General features: G+C 41.8%; 1 protein-coding gene and 1 long non-coding RNA gene across 21 annotated transcripts in view; one reads left to right on the top strand and one right to left on the bottom strand.

Moving 5' to 3' along the window:
• Dnc (phosphodiesterase dunce) overlaps positions 1–20,658 on the top strand; it is a 317,538-nt gene extending 296,880 nt beyond the window's left edge. For 12 of the 19 annotated variants that reach the window (XM_077410132.1, XM_077410122.1, XM_077410130.1 and 9 more), the window contains 5 exons: positions 10,136–10,229; positions 11,345–11,574; positions 15,620–15,883; positions 16,129–16,228; positions 16,450–20,453. In XM_077410132.1, coding sequence (XP_077266258.1) covers positions 10,136–10,229; positions 11,345–11,574; positions 15,620–15,883; positions 16,129–16,228; positions 16,450–17,249 — 1,488 coding nt within the window. In that variant the 3' untranslated portion in view covers positions 17,250–20,453. Of the gene's footprint in view, positions 1–4,865; positions 5,383–10,135; positions 10,230–11,344; positions 11,575–15,619; positions 15,884–16,128; positions 16,229–16,449 lie in introns of those variants that run through there. The other 7 variants (XM_077410119.1, XM_077410117.1, XM_077410118.1 and 4 more) reach the window with 2 other exon arrangements.
• LOC143899674 (uncharacterized) lies at positions 629–15,610 on the bottom strand. Of its 2 annotated transcripts, XR_013257570.1 has the most exons (4): positions 15,069–15,610; positions 11,294–11,704; positions 1,707–3,669; positions 629–1,447 (listed from the first exon to the last, which is right to left on the bottom strand). It is a non-coding gene; the product is annotated as an uncharacterized LOC143899674 (long non-coding RNA). The 2 variants fall into 2 exon arrangements; XR_013257569.1 differs by lacking the exon at positions 629–1,447 and having other exon boundaries at positions 1,470–3,669; positions 15,069–15,581.
• Positions 20,659–20,767: the final 109 nt, after the last annotated feature.

Raw genomic sequence — 20,767 nt, 5'->3', positions numbered from 1 at the left:
ATATTGAAAAAAATTAAAGATATACTGTAAAATGTAAATAAACATCTCGAGAATATATGCGACGGAGCATATTACAGAATAAATCAAAACATCTTTTCATAAATCATCGATCGCGCTTGTCGTATCGCGCATCTTTTGTCTCGGCAAAATTTATTATGCAATTTACATACACGTCAGCAAACAAGCGGAAATCGAACATTGAAGAGGGAATGGCATATTCGAGGAGATGTCGGATATAGGAAATAGATTTGCGTCTTATAGACGCTTTCGGCGCTCTCCCATCGCGGGATTATCGCGATCAATGACATATTTTAAAGAGAAATTAGAAATTGAGAAAGACTTACGCTCTACGCGATGATGAAGATTGGCCGATGTTCAATTTTCTTCATAATTTCCGCTTGACAAGAACTGATATTTTTAAGAAAATTAATCATTAACAGAAGACGGGTCTTCCTTCTTACTCTTTTATACTGTAAACTATATATATATATATATATATATATATATATATATATATTAATATATATATACATTTTCTGAATTTCAAGATTTTTATGTAATAGCTTTTTTTGGGACATAATGGGACATCTGAGAATTATGAGTCGAAAGCAGAAAATTTATCCTAAACAGAATATATTATATGTTTACGAGTTTTATCTCTTAAGACGATGTCCTATATATCCCATACTTCAAAAGAATATTGTTATCAAAAAAATATATGACCCTGAGATTCATAAACAGTTAACGATTATGTAGTGAACTGTTTTTCAGTCCATTGCAGACGCGATATCAAATTAATCCAATTTAATCCCTTTATATAAGCCTCAATTATTAGCAATAATTGATGACAGAATGAAGAGCTCACTAGAAAATCTGGGGTGGTAGGGATATACGTACCCGAGAGAAGGCACGTACACACAACGCAGCGTCGCGTATAAATGCTTTTCTACCTGAAGATAGCCGCGTCGGAGTCAAATAATAGATAATAATAGCTATCTATTACTTGACTAGGACACTATCTTCAGAAGGTATAATATTCAGCAGGTATTCAGAAGATTTGGGAAAGCATTCATGACGTCGTCGTATGTATATACGTATGTGCGCGCGCTCGGAGTTTGCGCTGTATTCTCGTTGTTCGCCAAGCTAACCGGCTCGACGATTTACGGCTCCTAGCTGCGCGCATACATCATACAGAACGTGGAAACGTTTGCCGCGCGGTAAGGAACTATTAGAATCAGATGATGAATCGATTAGCGGCGGAAGAAGGGATATTTGGTTCCTCCGCCGTCGCTAAATTCTCCTCCTTCGCTGCCGCTGAATCTTCTCCTCTAGCGCGAGAACATTATATGACTGGTTCTCGTCTACTGTTTGAAGCTGACCGACGCACCGAGCGCACACGATGTAACATTTATTACATCAATCAAGTGTTATCGTATTATATATAGAACTGCAAGGTAAAAAAGTACTATCAAGCTCTATAATTGTCTCATTCATACGATTTGTGTGTATTGTGTCGTATGATAATGCATAATAAATAAGACTAATGGAAATAAAACGTGAAACGCGCATGCCGCATCGCTTATTCTCTATAGGTTGTATCTTAACCGCGAATGATTCTCGCATTAAAACACATCGGCGATAGAACAGAGCACTAGCGATAACCGGATAGGACGAGGAGCGTAAAAATAAGTGAAATAGTTCATTACCGTGACCTTCTTCCATCCGTTAGAAGGAGGAACTGGGCTATTTTTGACGGCCCACATATGCATCGGCTGCGCAACGATCGATAATCTGGTTGCTCCTCGCGGGACATTCATGTTTTTCGTCACTGAGGCGTTAGGTGCATCGATCGTGCTTCCCCAGTTATAGGACATGTTGTTTGTTTGCGCGTTAAACCGCGAATGCGTGCGTGCGCGTGTGCCGAGCACGGAGCGAGCCGGGCAGGCGAGCGGCATTAATGCGGGTGGCATTATTGTCGCTTGCGAAACTGTCATTTTTGCGCGGTCACTCCGCATCGAGTGGACGAGAGCGCGCCCCGGCGAGGCTCTATTTTTAATAGCCGAGAGTTCGTTGTAATGTACATGGAGAGACAACTGCCGGCATTTCTGGCATGATGACGACCGTCGTTTCCGCGAAAATAATTAGTCGGGTTTTTATAGACGAAGCTATAGACGAAGCTATAGCTTCCTGTGTTCCTGGATTTTTTCCTTTGATCGCGTATCTACGAACGAGAAGAAGAATGTATAGTCTCGTTCCGGAAAACTTGGATGATACATAACAACTTTCTCGTTTTGTGTTTCTGTTACGCATATTTCGGCGTATCGTGACGTACGAAAGTGAAATAAGATCAACACAGTACGAAAGGTAGTTCAATAATTGCTACTTCAATATAAATAGGTATACGATATTAGTTTTCTGAAAACTATACATTCCTTTTTCCATTTTACGAAGAATTTGGATAAGAAATTCACCTTTTTATGTGTATAAAAATCGAGCTCTCTCTCTCATTCCTGGATTCTTCTAAATCGTAAGAAATTTATTTGTATTTTGTATTTCATCGCTTGAGATAAATGTGTGTTCGTGATAAAAGCGTAATACAGGTATCTATCTTACATCTTCAGCATATTACGTATTACTTCGCGAAAGATAACGATTTCTTCGTATAACGATAAATTGATAAGTATGTTTCTAATTGATAATAATACAAAATATACACGTGTATACATATTGCAATATTTCAAATTGTTACCTAAAAACATACGCTATTGCAACATGCCGAAGTGTCGAGCATACGCAAAAAATTATACGTCCCTCCTTTTACGATAGGCTAATTAAGTATTCGTCACTGGGTGATACGTGAATTTCAGTCGCGAAACAAAGGATGACGCGGAATATTTAATGATCTTTTACATCGTCAAACATTGGTCGCGTCATGTGTAACCCTGCTTATTCATGTACAATGATGAATTAGTTTTGTCATCGCCAATCGCTTAAATTTTGATAAACGGGCACGGAAGAAATTTCGGATCAGTATATACGAAAAGTTAGATTTATTGCGCCGTGACGAATTCAGCAAGAAAAAAAAATACGCGGCAAAATTGGGCGATATGACGAAGATGGCAATTCTTGAATCGACGGCCCGAATGACGCATACGTCGTGTCAGGTATATATTCCCGTAGTTCTAAACTAATTACTAATTATCGGCGCAGCTCATGCACGGCGAAACATTTTTTAACGAGTTTCGCGCAAACATCATCAGAAGTTGTCATCCGCAAGTTTCGTTACTAATATTTTTTGTTTACTGTTAATTCCTATTAAACGGACGTCGATTTCTGCGGAGCAAAAATAAACGAATTGCGCAAGAGAAAGAAAACCCGGTTATTTGAAATGCAAAAACAAGAGGAATTTTTCCTGTTTTAAAAAAGTTTTTTTGTCTTTTTTTTTACGAGAAAACATTTTTCAAGTTATAATTTTAGAATTGAGCGAACGGACGGATAAAATGGATTTTGATGCGCAATTCTCTTCTAAGTAAAACTTCAACTCTCGAAACACAGGCGACAGGTTCTTAGATAAGTGGCGGGCTGGGTTTTCCACTTCGGATTCGTCGTAAGGCCAAATTTATCATTGGACTCCATTGTTTAGCGATCCCCAAGAAGTAGAACAAGTATCTGAAAGCAGTCGAAAGTGAATAAAGAACGCGGAATACATTTAAATAAATGCAAAAATTTGCAATTTCTTCTACTGCACGACAGAATTTTTTTTTATAGGTATACATTTTCTCAGCGTTAATTTAAACGAAGTAATCAATGAAACGTGAAACGAGTATGTTGTCGTCCTGATTTTACGAATTTGGCACGTATCAATTGGCGCGTGTCTACCGACGCGTTGTCTATTGATAGCCTCTTTGAGCTGCTTATACGTGAAACTGTCTTGACTGTGTTCTATCTCTGCAACAAGGGATTATTGCAATAGGACGTGAATTAGGAGAATTAGATATTACTTCCGCGCGTAACTATAGTTCCTCTTTGCAATCTGCACAATACCGAGGAATTTCCCAGTAATGAATACTAATGAAAAAGTCTTTGAAAGCCCACGCATGGAATACGCGAAGATCCTCTACATTATGGATATATTCACTTCGCAGTACACAGCCTTTATATGGACAATGCTTTGTTTCCAATCCCGCTATAAATCTGAATCGGGGAAATGGCACGTACATTTCATCGAAACGACAACACCAACTTTTCGAAATAAATACAATAGATTAAATATTAATGAGTAAACGCGGCAAATTTCAGATTCGTTTTGAAGTGAAATCTTGACACTTGAGTCTAATTATATCAAACTAACAGAATTAATCTTCGCTGTTGTCGGAATTTTGAAAGTATCAAATTCTGCTGCAGCGCAGCCAGGTAGCTTGAAGTTTCAGATAACTTTAGTTGAGTAAATTTTCTTGTTCTGCGTCGTAGATAAGATTGCAATCTAGAAACGGGCAATGAAAAACGCTAGAGCTTAATTAACTTTGACTGTTGTCGCGACGAGACGTTATAGAGCCTTTTAAAATTTACATCCGTTCGCGTGCGAGATAAATACGGTAAGCAGCAGTATACGAACGTCGCGTGGTATCGCAATTGTGCACGCATCAGCTCGTTCGATGCATTCCGTTTCGCGATCCCCGTGTCGCGCGTCTCTCATCTCCTCGTGCCGAAGTGGAGCGGAGAGAGAAAGAGACGTGAGTACGCGTGAGACGTGCGAGAAGGAAGGGAGAAGCGAAACGAATGACAGGGACAGAGATAGCCGACCAGCCGCCGCCGCCGCAGCCGCCACCACCGCCGAGATAAAAGGCCCGGGCTCTGCGTTTCAGGCACGTAGACTACGTTTAGCAGTCGGGCGGCTCGGCAAGAGCCGTGGTGCCGCTCGTAGGCGAGTGAGTGGTGAACTTGTCGGTGTGAATCACACAAGAAAGTGCCCGTCCGTGACGACTCTCCGCACCGTCACGCTCCGAATCGTCGGTCATCGAACTCGCGCGCCTCCGGGAGCACACCCGGAACTGGAGCAGTTCGCCGATAATTCGCGACACGTGTAACACGTAATCCTTCCTCCGTGAAGAGGATCCTTCGAGATTCGAGAGAGGCTTCGCCGATCGGGAAGTTCGAGGAAAATCCAGAGACTCCTCCCGTCCGAAGTTTTCCCTCGTCAGGGAAACTTCTTTCAGGCGTGAGCTGTGTGCAGTAGTCGGGCCGCAGTCGCAAACCGGTACCATGGTACAAATGACGAGCGGCGAGGTGGGAACAGGCAAAATGGACGAGTCCGCTAGGTATTTCAATTACCTGAGGACCCTGGCGGACCTCACAGCCTTGGCCAGCATCATGGCGGTGCAGGTAATTTGAGGATTATGTTTGAATCTCGGTCTAATCGGGATGACGTATCCCACGCGGGTGTTGACTTCTCCCGAGGGATTAGGGATTAGGGATCCGACGTATAGGTCTTGGCTAATTTCGGGAATGCAACACACAACGTGACGTTTTACTCGTAGTAAATGGACGGCATGGATAAGAATAGGCATATAAAATAAGTATATAATAGAAACCACAAAAATTTTCTAGATCTATAATTTTCCGAACGCTGAAATCAAATCGCGTTTATACCGATATTTAAATTGATTCTAATTCATAAAAATTAAATTAATTCCTGATTATCTATAATAATGATTTGATGCAGTCTATCAATATCTTAACGAATTACAGCAATTTGTTAACGAGGAAATTGATTAATTGAGGTACATAATCGAGGAAATAATTATAAGAGAAAACACGCAATGTGTTAATGTGTACCTGTCATATCCGACTTTATCAACACGAATCAATGTTAGATCTCACCGCGGCCATCTGCCATCTGGTAAATCGGGCAAATAAAAGCGCCGCGATTTCGAAAGACGATCGATCGCGCACGAGGGCATTCGTTCGCTGCCGTTGTCGCAATGCCGTGAGGTTAACGGATGGTCCGCGCAACCATCCGGCGACGCATTTTTCATCTGAATCATTTGACCTGATTTCTAAATTATCGAACAATCGTGCGAAGAAACGATAGGACGCACATCGTGCGATAACATCAGGTACACTCATTGTTCAATTATAGATCGCGTTATCGCCGCAATCTCACGTGTCTTCCGTCTAATAGCTGTCAAACTTGTCAATACTTCCGAGTAGCTTTATCGTCACTCGAAAGAGTTTTCTGCGAAAGAGAAGCCTTTCATCGAAAACTCTTGAGACGCTAATGTTATCTCAGATAGTATAGGGCGATGGGATCTCGATTAGTAAATTGAGCGATTAACAAGTGGTTCGGCGCGAAATCCGATCGCGCAGAAAGCGCGGTAGCTTATCTATAGAGATATATTAGCGAAGACTAATCGATCAAGTCGTTTCACAGGAATCACTCTTTTGAACTTTATCTAAAGAGTCCGATATCGAGATGCGCGCTGTAAACACGGTATTATAAATTACGCCGTTTTTCGTCGGGAGATCGAACGACTTAACTGAAATGCTTAACGCGAGTAGACGGTATACGGTGATTGTCCGTGAATGAACAAGCGGCAGATTGTACGGTCGAACCAAACTCGAGATATTGGCAGATATCACGGGGTCAAGCAATCACGCCGAGTTTAATCAATGCTAACTCGCGCGCGCGTCATAATAACGAGGCACTGTGCGGAAAGCTTGTGATTTTATCCTCGTCGCGCAAACACACGATGTCGCGACACGTAAATCCGCGATTTTCCGTTATATTCGTTCACATTTTACAACTGCAAATACCCGGATGAAAGTATTCAAACGCGTTTCTTATGTAAGATTCTTTGACGTAACGTGCTCGCGTCGGACGTAGCAACTAATGTTCCCGGGAAGTTAATGGTTGTCTTCTTTTCGTAATAAAGCAAAGATTTCGTCTTTATTTAGCTTTGTAACTATAGGAGAGCGTAGAGCACAGGAGAGAGAAAGTTTCACGATTGTACGAGAGCATAGAGGGGAGGAAAGAAAGAGCTGTTCACTGGCTAATAACGTATTAGGATGTAGTCCCGATGTTCAGATGACTAATGACTGGTAATCTGGGCTTAGTGAGAAACGAGATTGGCGTATGAAGCTCAGCACGAGATTTCAAACATAGAAAATGAATCACGCGAGACAATGATTTGATTACCACGAACGATTAATGTATATGAAAATCATATCCGGGGCAAGTACTATAAGGCGCGACAACGCGATCTTGACCTTTTACGACATTTCAATGAAAGTTCAACGATAATTATGGAAAAAAGGTGACTCGCAAATAGACGCAACGACGTTGTCGTCACATCGATCGGGTTATTCCATCTTGATCATATAGAATTTGAGGAAGGAAGAAGAAGAAGAGGAGAAGCAATTGTAACATTTTTTATCCGCAGATACTTTCTCATATAGATTCATCGTCTTGCTTATGTCCTTAAGTCTTAATTAAGTAGTTTTATCTCGCAAATCTGGTTGATCGAACGTAATTACTTTATCGTTGTTTTTCATATTTATCTGTTTATCATCAATGCGATTTATCTACGTTACGACTGTCAATGTGGGTTTTTAATGACGTTACATCACTAAAAAATTATCACTTTCGGTAATAATACGTAGAATCATTAATCTTATTTTCGCATGAAACAAATACGTTTGCCAGATTACAATCTGGAGGCAGAGATTTGATATATCTATTGTTGAAACTATTGTTGAAACAACTAATGTTTAGTTAAACTACCTAAAATATTTAGTTGCTCGTATCGGACTAAATATTTTTTGGGATCAACAAATTTTTTTTCTAAGTGTAGGATAGACCGAGGCGAATCGGATCAATAAAACTTTTTAAGACAGTTCGTTAGTGTTTTGTTTTAAACGAACTGTTTTATCGTGCTAATTAGTAATCAGTAATTATATTGTACCCTATAAGGTAACAGGGTCTTGTTACGTTACTTTCAAAACGAGAAAGAGAAAGAGCGCGTCTAATTACGGTATAATGTACTAGAAATTATCGCAGAAGGAGATATTAGTCTGCAAATAGTGCTAAATTTATGGCGGCTTTTGCTCCTTCGCGAAATCTCGACGTGACTACCTGAAACGAGATTGCGCGAGCTGTTAGTTTCGCGACATAACGCACAGCGGCACGCCGCCGCTTCGCCGTTAAACCGGGCCTCAATTTTCGCTGGACTCGTCGCACTTGGAAAATCCTATTGCACAATAGTGTACCCGAATGAAGTGCATTAGCCAACGTAACTCGTATTAAACGGAGAAGAGGCAGAAGATACGTTCGATTGTACGCCGATTTTTATTTTTCGCCTACATACACACGGCGAGCGCACATTTCGCTCAAGTTTTCCCCGTCGACCCACTTAAGCCTTTCGAAATCCTCCTTATCTTTATGGTACCGTGTCTTGCGCCGTGGAAGCACTTCACGTTTGGAGAAGCATCGTAATAAACGCCACGCCACGCCACGCCGATATTTCACGAACAAGCAAACAATTTCGCGCTTTCCAATTGCGAATGACTGCTCGCTTGTTGAAGTGTCTCGACGAAACGTTTTCGTCGGTAGTAAAATGATAGAACATTATTTTGCTTTGCGAGAGGATCGATAACGAGAAGGCTTATCTAAAAAGCATTGTAATACCGGGTCTGAGAATGTTGTTGGTGTAAAATTACGTGTAAAATTGAAGGAACGAATATCGAAATGCGAAATGGGGATAGGAATCTCCGAGTCAATCTGACACGCCTCTTATCGTTTCATTTTTCTCTTGTTATTCGAAGATATTCTTGAAGATCAAATTATTGAAATTATCGTATGTCACAAATGTAACTACGTTAGACAAGAGAGGTAATTGCCGCAGATAGTTTGATAAAAAGTACGGCAATGCACGTTATTGCTATACCTTCTTATCGCTCGTTTTGCCCCGTCTTCGGTACACGTAATAAGCAGGCAGCGGGTACACGATAATTATATTATTTATTCCGATAAATGTGCGAGGCGTCTATCTATGTTCAACGAAAGGGGGTCAAACGATAAAGTTCAACGAGTTCAACGGTAAAGTTCAAAATAGCTGCGAAGTGACTCGAGCGAGGAGCGAGTGACAAACGCGAAAAAAAAATCAGAAAATCCGAGACAGCTCGTCGATTTTGTAAAATCAACTGCCATGAATTTTTTCGCAACGGGATGCGCGATGGCACGAAGCGCGTGCCGAAATATATCGGACTACAAAGGGCACTTAATCAGCGTGTTATTCCGCGCGGCGGAATTATCCAATTATATCAATCCGCCCCGCAGGTCATTACTCCGGCTTGCGCGACAAGTATATATATTTGCGCGAAACACATATATTTGCGTTTATCTATCGACGTGAGCGCACGCACGTTCGCCACACGCCTGTGTAAAGATGATATACGCCGGCGATAGTGCTACCGATAAGAGCGGAAAGCGTAAATGACGGGGCCGGCTTTGTTTGCCGCGTGTGAGCCTCACGGTGCGCGTGTCCCCCGCGACGCTTCGACGGGCAATATATCTACGCATGAATGACGTAAATATTCGTGACAAGATAAGGGTTGAGAATCACGCGAGAGAATAAGAGAGAAGGCTCGTGGGAGAGGATTCACCGGTTCTCCTCGCAGATATTTGTAACCCATCTCCTAGGATTTCTCCTTTGACCCCGGTTCTTTTTCTTTCTCCCAGCGTCTCGGGTTAGACGCTTCCGAGCTCAGTCTTCGTTGTTATCCGTTTTTCCATGAAAATCGTAAATCCAGGAAAATGGCGTTTTTTCTGTCGCCTTGGCAAATGTATATCTGGAGTCGTTTTAGTAGAAAGAATGGCGATAGAAATATTGCTCCATCTCAGGTAATTTAATTTCACGGCGCTTACATAACCGTAAAATCATATAGATTCTTCTCAAGGTGTGAAATATCTGACTTTTGAGGATGGAAAATAATGGTATTGCTCATTTATGAGTACAATTAATGCTCTATTGTACCGTTACCGATAATTTATCGATTTGTGAAACACAAACGAAATATTGCACAATTACTTTCCCCAATCGCTCTCCTAATGATCAACTCTTTTATCTTTTCGTTACAGTTCAAGAGAATGCTGAACAAGGAGCTGTCGCATTTCTCAGAATCGTCCAAGTCTGGGAATCAGATCTCGGAATACATCTGCAGCACCTTCCTCGGTACGTGATAAACGTGATTCTTTTCCTTGGCGAGATTATTGCCAAATGAGAATAAAGCGACACAAATTATAAGTGCGGAATTGACGTATATATCGTACTCCTCTTCTCTCTCAGAACAAGACTGCGTCTTTTCGCGCGAATACCGGAGACAACGAATGAAAAGAAACTCACGAGAGAGTGCGTCTAACGAGGTCATCGCCGGAAGCAAGTTTATGGGTGCAATAAAACGAGCGCTCTTACGTATTAAAAGCCCTTGAAAGACCGTAGCCATTCTGGTTAGCTCGCTTTGTCCGAACGAACGGTCCGGTTGTAGTCGCGCAAGGTTTATAATCAGCGAGGGATCGCACTTCATTCCTTTGCATTCGATAGCGTCACGCAAGAAAATAAAGAAGAGAAATATAAAAGATATATGATTTCTCGACGTGACGTCACGTTGAAAATCGTTCTATCTGGTAGAGCAACCTTGCCTTGCGGCGATTCTCAGCAAAATTCGCTTCTGACGCGCTGATTTCGTTAGTTTCCTAAACGAGTTCCGCTCGACTGAAATCGGATTATCGAAAGTCGACGACGGACAAAAAAATTTTTTTTTCGAAGTTGCAGCCAAGTGGCGTGATAGAAAATGGAAAATTTTGCGCCCTCGTGAAACATGTACAATACTATTCAAATGCATATAATCTTACTTGCACTCGGTCGAATAATGATTCTTTTAACGTTGTCATGTGTTACAAGACGGATTATAAAACATGAATTTATCAGTCGATCTAATTGCAAACATCGCGTGATAAACGAACGTCAGTAATCTATAATCAAAGACGCAATATACAAATGCATTGTCATTTTAATCATGTATTCAAGCGCAGAGAATGCGATTGCACGGTGCAGTGACGAGCGCAATAAATTTTTTCTATACCTAAGACAATGGATTATAATTTTTTTTGTATATAACATTTAAATACTAAAATCTATATCTATATAGAATATCTAATCTACATATATAATGTGATTCAATCATATATTATTTATCGTGATAGAATCAGAAATTCACTGCCTTTCACCTTACTCACCCCAATAAATTAACCAAGTACGTTTATCCACGTCGCTTTTTTTGCCCGCAGACAAGCAGCAGGAGTTGGATTTGCCGTCTTTGCGAATCGAGGATGCGGTCGCCGCAGCGGGTAGCGTGGACGCACGGGCGGCGAAAAAGAAGGACCGCGTGCAAAGAGGTCCCGCCGCTATGTCGCATATCAGCGGGGTGAAACGGCCGTTGACACACACTAACAGCTTCACCGGGGAACGCGTGCCGCTCTACGGGGTGGAAACGCCACACGAGGAGGAACTCGGCAAGGTAAGCCCTTGACCTTCAATCGTCTCGCCGCACCGCACCGCGACGTTCCGCAGTAATCGGGATGATAGGTGGTTTTGCACCACACGCGATGTCGCACAGCTGGGTTCCCGAATCGCAAGATCGCGAAAAGCTGAAATATAAACGGCGCGTCATTTTAGATAAATAAAAAATAGAGTTAAACGCTGCAAAAATACACATTGCACGAGAACAATATCGTAATTATATCAAAAAATTATTGTTGCAACATTTTGCTGCAACGTTATGACGTCTTTAGCTCCGTTTTGATATGTTAATAACAAAACCGTTAAAAAAACTGTTGAATAAATAATGCTAAAAAAAGAGGGAGAGAGAAAGAGAGAAATAAAAATTTACAAAAAAAAAAAAAAAAAAATTTCGCGATAATATAAATAAATTATAATAATTATTTCCTGTTACGTAAGTAAAGGTGGATACATGCGTGATATTATAAATCGAAGTAGGTAAAAATATCTCGCATCAATTGAAAGTTAAATGATGGCTTTCTATTTATCCGGGACAATTTGCAACGCATGATTGTATCATGCTTCCCGTCCAAGACAAATATTCCTACAAGTTAATTCACGAGCGTCTGATATTGAAATGATAAACAGTTAATTTGCACCGTCTTACATCCTCAAAGTTCATCCGTATCCGTATGATCTTCGGCAAATGTCAAAGCACATAACGATGTGGCATTTCGATAGAATTTATATATGTACTGGAATGATACTCACGTACCGACGCTAAACTGGTTACGAGCCCTGATAGAATCGAGATTTATTCGACTGTACAATCATTAATCGCAGTCTAACGAGAGAGCGGCACGTGTAATCCGCGTTACATACCGATTATATCGGCCGTAGGGCAGGAAAACAGAATAACTATATGTTAATGATAAGTTGATAAGTATATAGTGCACGATTTTAATACGATTACCCCGATAATTACTGGGTTTTAATATGATTATTGCTTGATAATTAGTTTGATAATTGCAAAAGCTTAATTTAGTTATGAGGTATAAAGAATGAATTTTCAATAATAGAATTCGTAATAACTAAACACTAATCGTATTAAAATTATACAATATGTAATTATTAACGATCGTCCTGTTTTTCGAAAGGCCTTACGGTCGAACTTTGATATCGAGATTGATATATCCTTTCTCGTTAGAAACGAAGCTATAATCGTCTCGACTATATTTTAATCAACTCTTGAAAAGATTTGTATAACCGGTCGACATGTGGAAATGCCGTACGAATTAATAACGAGATTTACCGGTTCTCCAACCGGATAGACAGCTTCGTAACTTTTAACTGAAGGATTAGACATCCAAGGAGACAGATAGCCGGAAATTTTTACTTAAGCCAGCAAAACATATTTTTTTAAAAGCACTCGTATTACGTAAAACCTATGCTGCGCAGTTGAATTTCTAAAATTTTCTACATACGATTAAAGATAAAAGTTATTATAACCGTGTCTTATGAAATATTGACAGCAAAAATACTAATTAATTTGAATTAATTGTGCGAAATAAAATTATTGCTATTAGAATCGTGGGTGATATCGTATTTCACGAGATCATAACTTAGATTAACACACAGAACGATCTACTAAATATACACTAAATACACGCTAAAGGTCCTCGTCTCCTATTCTTCCACGAAAAGTTTCCATTTGTCGAATTTATTGCGACGACGACCTTGTCGACGGTCCCGTTTATTGTTTCTTTTCGTTCTTTTGATCCGCGCGCGATATTGACGCAAAATCCCATCGCGTCCGAGAATTCCGCGATGTTTCTGGCTTTCATCTCCGTCCGGCCATGGATATCTGTACCGTGCTATATCGCGACTCGAATCGCGGCGTCACACTATACGCCTGGACGGTTTCGGAAAATTCCGAAATGGCATTCTCGTTGCATGTACCCGCGCTGATCGAACTTTTATTTACGCTATTCGCGATTTTACGGCGGCATTAGTGTCCACAACGCAAACAATGTAGCGACACAGTGAGAAAGAAAGAAATGCAAAGGAAAGAAAAAGAGAGAAAGAAGGAGAGGAGATATTAAGACCGGATTACACATAAATCTCGCGGATTAAAGAGATTACGGGAGCGCGAGCTTTGCGATCGGCAATTAAAATGCTTCGCGCAAAGCTTACGCTACTTTATCAACCGTGCCGAATTTATATTAACTGTGGATATTCACCGAACTTTCATCATTTCGGTATCACGAGTCTCGGGATTTTGTTCTTTTGGGAAAAAAAAACCAACAACCGTGTGTTTGTCGCGCTATTTCAACGTGGGCGCGAGATGAGATTCAAGCGCTGAATATATATCCGAGTTAATTCATTATATAGAAAATCCCTGAGGTAAATTCCCCCCCCCCCGCCTTCCCACCTCTCTCTGGATGATATTAGAGGATTCGCCAGTTAATAGTGAAGAGTAATGATTGTTCTTAATGTCAAGGTATTACCAGTCACGGAGCGGCAAAGCTTAATTGGTCTTGGCGAACTGAAACTCCAACATAATGACGTAGAAGTTTATCATCCCATATCCCATTTTTCATTCTAATTTACGCGAACGTTTAATAAAGAATTTTTTTTTAAGGAATTTAATTTTGTTACGTTCGTACCAGCTCGGAATTTATTAGGTTTCGTGTTTCGCTGAATTACTTCCTCGATGCCGTAACATCCCGCGCTTGTATTCCCCTTTCCTTCTTTATATTTGATTGCGAGCTTATCTCTTTGTCGGCGATGAATACGTGACGGTCGGCGCGCGCGGATGATACGTTGTAATTTTCAGAAAGCAGAACATTTACCCTGTGGCATACGATTACGTTGATTACAAGACCGGTTGTATTTTAACCGGTAGAAGCATTTGGGCCGAGGTCGCGCGACTTCGATAACCCGAATGGGTTTACGAGCCCGATTAGCGACGCGCATCTTTCACGAAAGAGAAACTGATTTTCGGCGCTTCTACGAAAGTATACATCGCGATCTCAACGTTATTCACGGTGACCTGAAATGAGATTCGAGGAATGTTTCGAGGTACTCTTGATTATCACGTGTATCGAAATTTTTATTTGCTACTTTTAAATATATAAAAAAATATAATACGCAATTCAAGTCTATGAAGCGATGACGCTTCAGGGAGGAATAACTTCAGCATTCTTTGTATATTCACTTGGAAATTTCACTTCTGGGAAAGTAAACCGTGAAAGGGGCCATCTTTCCATTATGCAAATTGAGGTAAATTTTCTTAATGAAAGAGAGGAAGGAACCGGGTGTATTAAGCGCCGCTATTCTGCATATTAATCAGATTTCACGTAGAGAGAGAGAGAGACTGTTGGCGATACGTTCGGCGGAACTAAATGCGACGCAGACGTGTCCTTAGATGGCTACGTGATTCTGCAGGCTCCCCGAGACCAGAGACCCATTTTTCTACTCACGCAATTATGATTCAATCTTCTAGAATGTCACCTTAATGTCGCTGTGGATACTTTATTTGGCGTGCGAGTTCGACGCTTCCCACGTTTGTTCGGAAACCAGACTGTTATTGACTTGAAACTTCACGGTCGAAAACCAATCGTGCATTGCTATACTCGATAAAAATCGCGGTTTAATGATATTTACAATTGGTCCAGTCAAGTCTTCTTCAAACTGGTTCGCTCGCTTCGTTTTTTTATCGTCTTCGTTGTCGCGCGAATAATATGCGAGACTGTGACGTTGCCCGTGAATAATCAGCTTTGCGTACGACCTCTCGGCGATAACGCAGGACCTCCACTATCTACGTACTTGAAGACACGTCGTATTCTTTCGTTTAACGAATCGCTACAAGGCGCATTCGTGCTCATAATTAATATCTACGCCACGGTATAACAATTGAATAATGATCACAATCAATCTTTCTCTTTCTCTCTCTCTCTTTCTCTCGCCGGTATCACTTCAAAGCGAAACATTTAATTTATCGTACATAACGGCGTTGTATTATTGTGAATATCATTGGGAATGTTTTACGTAATGATTTGCAGTTGTTGTCCGATATCGACAAGTGGGGTATCGACATCTTCAGGATAGGCGAGCTTAGCAACAATCGGCCTCTCACCTGCGTGGCGTACACGGCCTTCCAGAATCGAGATCTGCTCAAATCGCTGGCGATACCACCCAAGACCTTCGTTACCTTTATGATGACCCTAGAGGATCATTACGTGAAGGATAATCCCTTCCACAATAGTCTTCATGCAGCTGATGTGACACAATCTACTAACACTCTGCTCAACACGCCCGCACTCGAGGTTTGTATATAATACATGTACTTTTTGCTTATGTAATATCGGTTTCCTTTTTTTTTTTTTGAGCTTGGAAATAAATAGCTTGTTCTAACACAGACGATAAGCTTTACAAATATGCCGTTGACGAGTACAAGATACTCGTGCTTTGTAAAAGGAAGAACGGAGGAGTGAAATTCTCTCATGAAAAGAGAAATGTATTCTCTGTGTGACAACGTATCGTAAATGGTATATTTTATATTATGTTACAGTCCGTGTTCACGCCATTAGAGATTACCGCTGCATTATTCGCGGCTTCCATCCATGATGTAGACCATCCCGGACTCACGAATCAGTTCCTCATTAACTCAAGTAAGTATCGGCGAAATTTATCAAGTTTCCTGTTCTGCGTAATCCGTTTTTTTTACGCCGCGCTAAATATTTACATTATTAAATAGCACGTTATATTTATCTTATCGAAGAAGAAAGAATTACAGAGGAAAAGTAACTGATATCAACGTTGCTCGTTACTTCTGTGATTATTGCTTTTGTAATAATCAGCAAATTAATGATTCGTTTTTTTCTTCGTTCAGGCTCCGAGCTTGCGCTGATGTACAACGACGAGTCGGTGCTGGAGAATCATCACTTGGCGGTCGCGTTCAAGCTACTGCAGAACGAGGGCTGCGACATATTCGTGAACATGACGAAGAAGCAGCGGCAGACGCTGCGGAAGATGGTCATCGACATGGTCCTCTCGACAGACATGTCGAAGCACATGTCGCTGCTGGCCGATTTGAAGACCATGGTGGAGACGAAGAAGGTCGCCGGTTCCGGCGTGCTGCTGCTCGACAACTACACCGATCGTATCCAAGTGCTGGAGAACCTGGTGCACTGCGCCGACCTGTCTAACCCGACGAAACCGTTGGCTCTTTATCGACGATGGGTGAGCTTGTTGATGGAGGAATTTTTCCTGCAAGGCGACCGCGAGCGGGAGCAAAACATGGACATCAGTCCGATGTGCGATCGGCACAGCGCGACCATCGAGAAGTCGCAGGTCGGCTTCATCGATTACATCGTGCACCCGCTCTGGGAGACCTGGGCAGATCTGGTGCATCCGGACGCGCAGGATATCCTGGACACCCTCGAGGAGAATCGCGACTGGTACCAATCGATGATACCGCCATCGCCGCCGTCCGATGATCAACAACAATCGGCGAACGAAAATCAACAACAACAAGATAGGATACACTTTCAAGTGACGTTGGAGGAGGGCGACGAGACCAGTGAGGCTGTAGAGGGTGGCGACACAGGGTGCGACGATGGTGGCGGCGAGTTCTCCAGCGAGGACCCGGGCGGTGATACGGAGGAGAACGCCGCGGAGGCTGGGATGTGACGGAGGCTCGCCGGTATTTGCAGGAAGCTCCATGAGAAAGTACAGCAGAGTTGGTGGCGAGTGCGTCAGTGACATTCGCACCTAGCCGCGTCTAGTCGCCGGTCCTTTTGTATCGACCTATGCCACGTCGGCTGGACCACGAGGGAGGGCGGCGATTGAGGTGACAAGAAGGTCGTCTCGATCGAGCGGCAAGAGGCAACGTCCCGACGACGACGCGGGAATTATGGTTCGCGAAGTGCGAAGACGCTTTTTAGGATCGCTACGTTTTCGGCTGGACCGAAACGTGCAACGTGAACGGACGAAGCTGCACGTCTTTTGTCGTCGTCGTCGTCGTCGTCATTTCAGTTTTCGTCTCCGCGTTTCGTCTCATTGAATACTATCAAGCGGGAGGGGCGAATCTCTCTTCACAAAGTACCTGCGCAAATGAAAGCGGCAGCTGCATGTTTGCTATGTCGAGTGGGTGGCAAGATGTTTCTTTTTCTTTTCTTTACACACGCACACACACCGAGGATGATGACGATCGGCGCGCACAGTGATCGTCCACTGATCGTCGTCTCTATCAATTGGTTTAACGACGTTGTGTCGCCGTCGAAGGCTGGAGGGAACCTCTCTTCCAAGAGACATGCAGGATCCTCAATAACATATCAACAGTGTACGATATACTATGGATTCTAACCGATGCGTATTAGCGATATTTCCGAGCAGAGAGATCGTTGTCTCTGTCTTCTTCTTGGACATTTCGAGCACCGTGCGAAACGTGTTGACACGTAAGCCAACGTTTGAAACTTGTACTTGTGTACGGCGAAAGTTTACAAAGAAATTTGTTTCTAATTCCTGCGTTACACTATAACTGTACTGTCGCGATCAATAATGTAAGTTTAATAATGCGTTGCGTTCTCGTGATCTAATTTCGCGAATGATCGAAACCTTTCGCCAATAGTTGATACTTAAAATTATATCCGCGATATGGATCGGATCGAGCTTAATTTATAACGTCCGTTATCGAAAGGAATAAACAAAACAATTGAAATCAGAAAACAATTAAACGAAAAGATACTCAGTTGCAGCTAGGCACGTTCCATCCTTTTAGTTCTTCGACGGTTATTCGATAGTCACCTACTTATCGGTAGAAAAAGGGAATACCTGTCTTTAATCGTAAGATTTTGTCATGTTCGCTTCGTAGACGTAGACAAGTTGGTAAGTGAATTGTTCGTAATCGAAAAACGAGAATCCAGAAGTAGCCGCGTGTCCGTAAAGGAAATGCTAGGAAGTGCAAACACGTAGAGTATTACCCGCCGTCTGTATGATTTAAAGCGAAAGGACGTCCGCTTCTTTCTCCCACATCGTGCGATCGGCGGGAGAGCACCGAGCAGCAGAACGGGGAAGGGGGGGGCATCGAGATAAGGGTACAATTAATTTTAATACACAACTATGTCGAGAGCTGGCCTTTTAAGTTTGTATTAAAATTAATTACCAGAGCCGCGAGACGCTTTCTTGCGATATATACGATACACACAAGAGTACACACACACATACACACGTACATACACACGCGCACACAATACACACAAACGCAATACGTACAATTACAGTGCGAGCGAGGATATATATCGATAGATGTTTTTAACCAAAGAATAATATAAGTGATTGTTAAGTCGATTGCCGAGCGTGCCGTTCACCAATACGTCTTCTGACGACGAGTAATTCCAGCGACGGTAAACGTATCATCCTGGAAATTTCGCGTGAAATGTCAGAGGGAGAAGTGTCTTCATCACGGATGTCCATGAAACGCTCAAATTTGCAAGTTCGTTCGACGTTCAAGCCACACGATCGCAATCCGAATGGACTTTGGAACGCTGGTGAACGCCGAATGTTCGCGCCGCTGTGTTTTTTAATGTTTAAATAAAAGTTATGCCGGGGCGTATGCCGCGAGGATAATTTTTCTTCTTCTCTTAGACTACGAGTCGCATAAAAATCCTTTTAATTTACGGGGGGAGGAAAGCGGAGTAGTCGTCCGTATTGGTGGAATGGCGACAATTTCGCGCCTCGATGATATCAGGGAAACGAATGCAACACGTTTTATTACGCGACCGATGGGCGAGTGTGTGTCGAGGATCAGCCTAAAAAAAGATAAAACAAAATTAACGTTTCATACTACTATTCTAAGTCGTGAGCTTGCCATCGACTGCGCGAGTAGGGAAAAAAATTCGAGTCTGATCGTGAACGTGCGCGTAAGCGACCGGTAGCTCGGGCTCACGTTATCGTACATTTCTTATTAATCACGTTAAGGGAAATTACCTAAATCGCATAACAAAAACAGAAAAAAAATGGAAAAAAAATACTACGGAGAAAGCAAAATCTCTATGTGTGTTGTAGACAATGATCTAGTGAGTGTTTTGGTGCTGGCCACCAAGCTTTAGCGCGTAAGAGAAAAAACTCCGAGGTTCACGCGAGAGTCCGCGACTACATTGTTAAGTCGTGAAAAGGGGGGGGGGAGTTAACTTAACGAAGTTTTTAGGGCGTAAGCAACGAGGTTATAATAATAATATTAATAATAATTAATGATAATAATCATAACATTAACAGTAATAATTATTATAAGCGCGATAAGAAAGATACTGATTTATTAATTAATGTTAACGATAACACTCGCTGCGCGAAATGTAATCGAGATCGCGTTCGCTTCAGCTGTCGGGGCGACGTCGTTGAGTAATGAGTAAAAGAAGAGGAGAAGGAAGGGGAAAAAGGGGAAAGACGATCAAGTGTTATCGATGATGTACCTCTGCACTGACGCCGAGTTTGAAACTTGGCGAAAGTATTCGATTAGACGACGAATCTTTTAATTATTTAGCGCAAATGCGTCTTTGATTGTGTTTTTGGCATGGACGAGCGGAAACGCACTCGTTCTTTCCGTAAACGTTTTCTCTTGTCGCTCGTCTCGATGGATCTCGCGAGTGTGTGCGCAGGTACAAAGATAAGAAACAAAAGAAACGCCACAAAATACAATTTGTCATACAAATCTTATTGGATCATCGTGATTCGTCACGCTTCTAAAGCATCGTTGCTGGAGCAACGCGCGCGCGGAAATGTCTTCTCTAATATATGCAGTCTACCAGTTGCTCGTCAGTGTCCAAAAAAATAAAGTAAAATAAAATAGAGGGAGAAAAAGGCGAAGAGGAAAAACATGCAGAGAATTTGGTCCAATGATGATTTACAAGCATAACAAATCGCGATGATTCAATGAGATGTGTAATAATATTTAATAATAATAGATTGATAATGATGATGAGATGGGGAGAGAAAAATAAAAATACCTGTTTGATTGCTGGACAGTTAAATGAATGTATTAATATTGTGTAATCGTCGTACGAGATATATGTGTAATAAAACATATTTATTGTCGGAAAAATCTTGATTTTTCTTTTCCACAAATCCATTTAAATGACCAACACCATCTTTAAAATCTGGATAGACATAAAAATATTTGACGAACACGTAATACCTGTATATTCATCACT

Source organism: Temnothorax americanus, unplaced genomic scaffold, assembly GCF_048541705.1.
Source record: "Temnothorax americanus isolate GAGA-0224 unplaced genomic scaffold, ASM4854170v1 Scaffold28, whole genome shotgun sequence".
NCBI classification, from domain to species: Eukaryota; Metazoa; Arthropoda; class Insecta; order Hymenoptera; family Formicidae; genus Temnothorax; species Temnothorax americanus.
This window is presented reverse-complemented; position numbering and strand designations above follow the sequence as displayed.